The 8,514-nt window shown below is 36.4% G+C and overlaps 1 protein-coding gene and 1 non-coding gene across 2 annotated transcripts; one reads left to right on the top strand and one right to left on the bottom strand.

The window, feature by feature from the left end:
* The first annotated feature begins 222 nt into the window (after window positions 1-222).
* LOC122292566 (flavonoid 3',5'-hydroxylase 2-like) lies at window positions 223-4,687 on the top strand. Its single transcript, XM_043100978.1, has 2 exons — window positions 223-1,224; window positions 3,725-4,687. The coding sequence occupies exons 1-2, from the start codon at window positions 328-330 to the stop codon at window positions 4,352-4,354; spliced, it is 1,527 nt and encodes a 508-aa protein (XP_042956912.1). The 5' UTR covers window positions 223-327; the 3' UTR covers window positions 4,355-4,687.
* Window positions 4,688-6,783: 2,096 nt separating this feature from the next.
* Window positions 6,784-6,856, bottom strand: TRNAK-UUU. The gene has a single exon. It is a non-coding gene; the product is annotated as a tRNA-Lys (tRNA).
* Between the last annotated feature and the right edge of the window lie 1,658 nt (window positions 6,857-8,514).

Raw genomic sequence — 8,514 nt, 5'->3', positions numbered from 1 at the left:
GTACATACATAGTTATTGCGCATGATCCCAACCACCAGTCCCCCAGCACGTGCCGATCGAGTAGGTCAAATTATATCCACATTCCTGGCCTTGTGCAAAGCTACTGTTTAATTCTCTGGAAATGTAGTTGAGGGCCTTTTGTTCGATACTCACGTGAGGTTTAACCTAACCCGAAAAGCCGTAATAAATTACTGACCGCACTGTCCATATATATTTCATACGTCAAGCTAGTATATGGATCACACGCAGCCTTTCTTTTATTTGCACTAGCAAAACCCCCTAACATTAGTGCCAGTACTAGTACTGCTAGATAGCTGCTGCAACACCATGGCCGTAGACATATTTCTTATCCGGGAACTTGTCATCGCCATTATCCTCTTCTTAATCTCCCACTTTTCCATTCGTACACTCCTAAAAAAAAGTGCTCGAAAACTGCCACCGGGCCCTAAAGGTTGGCCGGTTATCGGGGCTCTTCCCCTACTAGGAAGCATGCCCCATGTAACCCTAGCCAAGTTGTCCCGACAGTACGGACCCGTCATGTACCTAAAAATGGGCACTTGTAACATGGTCGTGGCCTCTACCCCAGACGCTGCACGGGCTTTTCTGAAAACCCTAGACCTAAATTTCTCGAACCGTCCACCGAATGCTGGCGCAACCCATTTGGCGTATGATGCTCAGGACATGGTGTTTGCGGGCTATGGACAGAGGTGGAAGTTGCTTAGGAAGTTGAGCAACTTGCACATGCTTGGAGGGAAGGCTCTGGAGGACTGGGCTCAGGTTCGAGCGGCCGAGCTCGGGCACATGCTAACAGCGATGTGCGAGTCTAGCAGGCAAGGGGAGCCCGTGGTGGTGCCGGAGATGTTGACGTACGCGATGGCGAACATGATAGGGCAAGTGATACTGAGTCGACGAGTGTTTGTGACGAAAGGGTCGGAGTCGAACGAGTTCAAGGACATGGTGGTGGAGCTCATGACTTCAGCTGGGCTCTTTAACATCGGAGATTTCATACCATCCATTGCATGGATGGATTTGCAGGGGATTGAGCGAGGAATGAAGCGCTTGCACAAACGGTTCGACGTGTTGCTGGCGAAGATGATTGAGGAGCACTCAGCTTCGGCTCATGAACGCAAGGGAAAGCCAGATTTCTTAGACGTTGTCATGGCTAACCGAGACAACTCTGCGGGCGAGAGGCTGAGCTTGACCAACATTAAGGCTCTCCTGTTGGTACGTACGTATAATATTAGTCATTAATCGAGAGTATGCTTAATTAGAAAGTAGTCGATTAATGAAGGGTTAACTGTGATTTAATAATTTTTTTTTAAGTTACTATATTGGATTTTTTAAAATATTTTAATAAATTAAAAAAAGACAGTCACAGCCCGTATTAGAATTAGAAAAATGATTTATATAAGTTTTAAATTGACAAATTTGTTCTTGTAAAGAGGTAGAGTATCATACTTAAAAAAGGTGTAAAAAACTATTATTTATTCGTATGTCATACTTTTTTATAAAAGACTTATATAAAATTTATTTATTTAAAACTTGTACCTAACAGTCGTCCTAGAATTAATGGTCTGGCCATGCACAAGCTTAATTAGAGGTGGTCTTTGCCACCTGATCTTGAGGTGGTCGATGCATGAGGCCGAGAATGATCTAGTGGCCACAGCACGAGCTAAGTGGCAAGTGTCACTCCTAGCTTGGGTGGCCGGATGGTCAGTCACTCCTCGACTTGCATGGATGCTGGGACCAGTACCCCTTGATCAGGGCATGGACAGCCCTCTATCCTTTGTCTTATATATGTTGTTATCATGTTTTAATGGATATGATTCATCTCGATCATGATCAGTAGGTATATGCATGCTTTTTATTTTTTAATTAATAAAAGACTGAAACGTATATATACAGGACTTACGTGATGATGATCATTTTAATATAATTGAAATTAAATTCGTAATAGTTGGAGAAATTGCATAAACATTAATAACTTGTTTGGATAGTGAAAGAATTTTATCTCATTTCATTATCATATTTTATCATTATAATTTTCTCAAATTCGTATATAAATATAATAAATAATTAAACCTTTTCAAATATCAAAATAATAATATTAAAAAATAATATTATAATAATATTTTATTTAATTTTTAACTAAATTCATATTATCTTAACTCATTATTCAAATGACCCCTTAAATTCTCCTTTCACTTTTTCACACAATAATATTTCACTCCTACATGCATGGTACATGGCCTCTTACGAGATCATGATCTGTAAATAGTAATATTGAATATACAGTCATGAAATATGTAAATATTATTTAATAATTTAAAGAAGAGAAAAATTATTAAAAAATTAATTTTCTTCGTATGAGTTTAATATTTACTCAATTTTTTCTAAAAAAAATTATACAATACTTAAATACTTTATAACTACAAATATTTTTCCTAAATAAGAAAAAGCTAGTTTCATTTCTAATCATAAATACTTTGGGATTCGAATTTGAGTCCCGAGTAATGCTATATTTTTAAAAAATTAAAGAAAAAAAAACTATACTTTTTAACGGTGAGTTTTCGGGCGGACCACTCGTTTCTAATTGTGGTAAGTCGCGACGTAGGTACGTGGCTAGGACTACATGATGTGGACCTCTGACAGTACGGGCCAGGTCTGCTGCTGGGCCCTTTAAGCTTGCGGCGTAGTTAAATCGTTTGATTCATACAAAAAAAAAGTCACCTCGTAATTCATAAGGAATATTTTCTCGTAACGCATATATTTTCCTTTGTTTGTACAGCGATTGGTATAAATGAAGAGTTGGGGTAGAGATAAAAATTTTAAATTTGAAATAAAAGTTTAAAATATTATTTTTTAATGTTATTATTATTTTAAAATTTAAAAAGGTTGAATTATTTATTATATTTTATTTAAAAATTTAATAAAATTGTAATGATGAGATAAGAATTTTGAGTTATTAAAATTGCTCTAATTTGAGTCGTAGATTAATTTAGAAATTCAGTGGTGCAGAGTATAAACAAGTATCCATTATTTTTTTAAGTAGTTGTCACACAAAACCTCTCAATACTGTCAGTTTAGATGTTAAGTTGAGTTGAGATAAAAGTTAAAAATTGAATAAAATATTATTAGAATGTTATTTTTTAATATTATTTTTATGTTAAATTTTGAAAAAATTAAATTATTTATTATATTTTATGTTGTAAGTTGAAAAAATTATAATAATTAAATAAGAAGAATTTAGATAAATTGAAAAGAGTTGAGGAACCAGAATAAAATAAAAGTTCCTTTTGCACTCGAATTCCGTCGTATCTTCGGAAATAATTAATAAATTATTACATATATACTTAAAAATAATAATATTTATAATTATTATAATTATATAAATATCATTTAATTTTTTTAAAAAAATTTAATAATAAATATTAGATTACATGAAAAAAAATTAACTTTTTAATATTAAATTTTAATTTTTTAAAAATAATTACAACACAAAGGCATGTGCAATACGTATTAATTACATTTTACCAACCACTCTGGCCCACCCCCAAAAATTGTTAATAATATTACAAAAATGAGATACCAACTACTTATTAACAACTGTGTACAACTCTGAATTAGTTACAGCTCACTTACCACTCTGGCCACCCCATAATGTATACCATCTCGTTATGATGACTGTTTTCTGATGATCTTTTTGTTTTATTATTATTTGAAGAACTTATTCACAGCCGGGACTGATACATCATCAAGCATAATAGAGTGGGCACTAGCGGAGATGTTGAAAAACCCAAGCATCCTGAGGCGGGCGCACCAGGAGATGGATCGAGTGATTGGAAAGAACCGACGCCTGGAGGAAGCAGACATATCAAAGCTCCCATATCTTCAGGCCATATGCAAAGAAACCATGCGAAAGCACCCGTCTACGCCTCTAAACCTGCCCCGGGTCTCAACCCAAGCGTGCGAGGTTAATGGCTACTACATTCCCAAGAACACTAGGCTTAGTGTGAACATTTGGGCAATAGGAAGAGACCCTGACGTGTGGGAAAACCCCTTGGACTTCACACCAGATAGGTTTTTGACGGGAAAAAATGCAAAAATCGACCCAAGAGGGAATGATTTGGAGTTGATCCCATTTGGAGCTGGAAGGAGGATCTGTGCTGGGACTAGGATGGGAATTGTGCTAGTGGAGTACATTCTTGGGACACTGGTTCATTCTTTTGACTGGGAATTACCGAAAGGTGTTGACCTAAACATGGAGGAATCCTTTGGACTTGCTTTGCAGAAAGCTGTTCCCCTCGCAGCTATAGTTACGCCACGTCTGTCTTTGGGTGCATATGCTTCTTGAGCTAATTACTTATAATTAATAGATCAGCTGATGATCACGAGTACTCAAAGTCTCCATCCTCTATAATCCCCATTTAGCTCGAGGTTGCTGATTTAGTAGATCTATTTAATAAGACCTTTACCTTTCACATGAGTGCTGTTTCCTGTACCTATGTCGGTCTACTTGATGTTAATAATTGAGTTATGTGGCTTTATGAATCATGACGTTTGTAAAAGTATCTACCAGCTAGCTAGCTTCTAGCTTTCTGGGGAAAGAAAAATAAAAATAAAAAATCGTTTTGTCCCACTGTTAATTAATGTGCTGTAAAAATTAATGGAACTCAATTTCAAATAATGTCGTGGTCTATAAATTTTCTCAAGAAAAACTTTATTCATTGTCAATATATCTAAGAGAATCATTTTGATACTCGAAGATAGATCATATATGTACGTTGCAGAGGCTCAAGATCAGTGCATGCGACGCTCTAGTTCTCATGAATGCATGATGAGTTTATGGCGAATGATTGAGAATTTTCTCATTTTTTAGCCCTTTTGCTTAATTCCTCGTTGGTCACCATTTTTGACCGATGCAATCTAGGTGAAATGGCTGCAAGCTGCAGGCATGTTAATTTCTATATATGTATATATAGTTCTCTTAAGTTTTTTTAGCTGTACCATGAAATTAATTTGTTCTAAATTAACCGTACAATTACTAGCTTCTTAGGTTCTCTTAGGTAATTTTGCCTGATCACCAAAAGCATGCAGGTTTTTAGGTCTCTGTTATTCAGCTTTGATTTATTAGACTGAAACCACATAAAAGCTGTATCCAAGTATTCTTTATAAACTTGAAGAGTACCAGGTAAGAACTAGAAGCTGGCACGCCGCTAAAAGCTTAAAAACCATTATTAAAAACCAATTAAATATTTGAAAAACCAACACAAGATCATGAGCACTTGGGAAAAATAAACTAATCATGAAAGTGTGCCAAATTAAACTAAGCCACCAACATACCATATTGCAATTAATTAACTTAAACACCATAAAAAAAAAACCCCCATTAATTGCAAATTAACGTCAGTGGTCCATAGGCACGAGTAGGGACACTCATATCATGCAAAGCAATACGTACCATGCATTAAGAATATCGTCTTTAATGGTCCCCACCTGCGCGAAATATCTCCTGGGCAGGACCTCGTGAAGGAACCCTTTCACTTGAGAAAATTTTGTAATTGCTATTATATATATATATGGTACATGCATGAGATAGAAAGAATGAAACATGCAATAAAAATGAAAACTATAAATTAATTTCAAGTAAACATATCCCGCTCTGGGATGTCAGATGAGGCTGGTGAGTCAAGCTCAATAGGTAAGTCCGTCGGGAAGTTAGGAATGGGTGGAAATGGCCGCACGAGTTTCCTTACAACTGGGGAGTATACTTCTCACTTCTCAGGCACCATCGCAACTCCGCATGCATCACAATATTTCTCCCATGTTATATCAATGGATACATATTCGACCAATTCAATGATTTCGACGATCAATATATCAAGAATTTCAAGCTCAAATATATTATTTTACGTAGTCATGAGATAAAGTAAGTTCAGCCCTTTGGATGGTAACAAGTGTCCCCTATACGTAGATAAGCCATTAATGACTGAGGTCTTTGATTTTTAGTTGAACTTTAGTATAGATTGCTAGTGATGAATGCAGTGCCAATGCATGCAGAAGTACTAGCTAGGTTGGATTGATGTCGATCGATGCTTGGTGTGAGAATCATTCGACAGATAATAATGTAAGTTGCAGGAAAGGTGGAGAAAAGAGAGAAGCATGACCACCAGAAGTTGGCAGCACGTTTTTGTTTGTCAATCAAAATATTAAATGTGGTTTGTACTATTTTTATTTGTGCCGACTAGATGTCTTCATAAAAGGGGAAATAGATTGCGACTCTTTGCATTTTAATTTCTCTCTATACAAAATTTCAAGTTGCGAGTTGGTGGACAGCTGTCGCATGCAATGAATAGCTGTGGCAAGCAGGAAGAGCAGCCACACATAGATCTACCTATATGAGAATATCAATCTTCCTACGTCGCCCCTTGCGGTCATTGTCCTTGATCTGGCTCCATGTTATTATGGCCGTGAATGATTGGGATTTTTCTCATTTTGAGCCCAGCTTGCTTAATTCCTCTTTGGTTATGATTTTTGGCCGATGCAGTACTATAGATAGGTGAAATGGTTGGCTGCAGGCATGTTTCTATAATTCTCTTTAGTTTTTTTAGATGCACCATGGAATTAACTTGCTCTAAACGGTATGACTAGCTTGTTAGGTTCTCTTTGGAAATATTCCCTCACCACCAAAAGCAGGTTTTGGATCTCTGTTATTCAGTTTTGATTTATTAGACTTGCATCCAAGCAAATGCAGATTAAAAAGAGCCTTAAAAAGAGTGAAAACGCCGTCTGTGGGATTCGAACCCACGACCACATGGTTAAAAGCCATGCGCTCTACCGACTGAGCTAAGACGGCTGGACGTGCAATTTGTTTTAATAGAGTTATATTACTTTAAACAACGAAAAACCATCGACTCCCACTTGTCTGTATTATCATCGGGCTGCAAAAAGCCCAGCTTCGGTTTTGCTACAACAATGCCAACGAAAATATCCATGATTTACTCCCTTTTCGGGCAAAATGGTCCGACTCATCGTGGTAAAGCCAGATACTACATTCGGTGCCCGTACGCCCAACTCAAGCCTTCCAATAACCCAGCCCCTTAATGCTGCTCGAAGCCCATTTTCTATCCCTCTTTCCTCCTTATTGCCACTTATCTTACGAGTTACATTTTGGAAATGTTTATTTTCCGAAATAATAATAACATGATACGATATGATTTCAACCCTGTATTTGTACTTCCTCGAACCCTCATGCATGCAGCAAGTAAGCTTATTTTTAAGTGTTTGATAAAATGCCTGAACGAGGATGGACAAACTACCTTTGTTGTTGAACTGTTCCTTACATGTAAAGATCACATTTTGTTATGTCCTTGATTTTTGTTTCTACTAGTGGGAGGACACTTGAGAGGAACTTGCCCAATGCCCCCATGTTTGGAATATTTAGCATCCAAATACAAATGGAGAAACTGCATTATCTGAAATATAGAATAATTGAAATACAAGAATATCCAAAACAAAGGAAAATATATACATAGCAAACATAAGTCAACAACTTATAGCTTGCTCTAATTTCATGCAGACAAATAACTATCAAGTCATAATTGTCTTAATATATCATAAAAAATTGTAGCTTGTCATAATTTAAATAATTTCAGTTTTCATTGATTCGTCATCATGAATGGATAATTACCAATAACCATTTTTTTTCCATGTTGGTTAGGTACCATGAGTAGTTATGACTTCGAATAAAAAAAAGAAAGATATTGTCTTAAATACATTATCTAAATAAGCAAGTCATAAGTTGCCTTAATATCATGATATAGAACAACGTCACTATAAGAAAAGGGCAAACTTGATTGCATAAAAAAGAGGGGCTGAAAATATTCATGTATTTAGATAAGTTTTCCCATCTTTATGAATGCAGATCGGCTTCTCAAATGCAAACTTGATTGTGAGAAATAGTGCAAAGGAGAAGAGGGATTCGTGGACAAGGGGCAGGGTTCAAGGGCTTTGTGCATAGGGGTTCTATACAAGATCCCCAATCACCACCAATGGATGGATCGAGACTAAGAGACGACAACCCCTCATCATTGGATGACTCAACCCAACCGCCAAATGTAGTGTTTGAAACCGATTTTCTGGATCCAATGGCGAGGATAGGTAGATAGCGATTCCTTTAATAGTGCGTGATACTTTTATTTTATAAGTAAAGTGATACTAAATGTTGTGATGTTGAAAAATCTCTTTGTCCCTACATATCGAACGTGCTATACGGTGTGCTAGTGATTGTTATCTTTTATCAATATATAGAATTGACATAGTTGTGATGAACTGAAACTTGTAGAAACTGTGAGTAAGAAACAAGGTCCTGGCAAAGAAAGAGTATCAAGTTTGACATGTTGCGAAATATTGGACAAATTCCTTTAATGATCAAGGAGGGGGACACTAAAGTCTCATGCTAGAATGCAAGTGTATTTAGTGGATGGATGACATGGATAGTTAAAAATCATGCTG

Source organism: Carya illinoinensis, chromosome 13 (genome assembly GCF_018687715.1).
Source record: "Carya illinoinensis cultivar Pawnee chromosome 13, C.illinoinensisPawnee_v1, whole genome shotgun sequence".
Lineage (NCBI taxonomy): Eukaryota > Viridiplantae > Streptophyta > Magnoliopsida > Fagales > Juglandaceae > Carya > Carya illinoinensis.
This window is presented reverse-complemented; position numbering and strand designations above follow the sequence as displayed.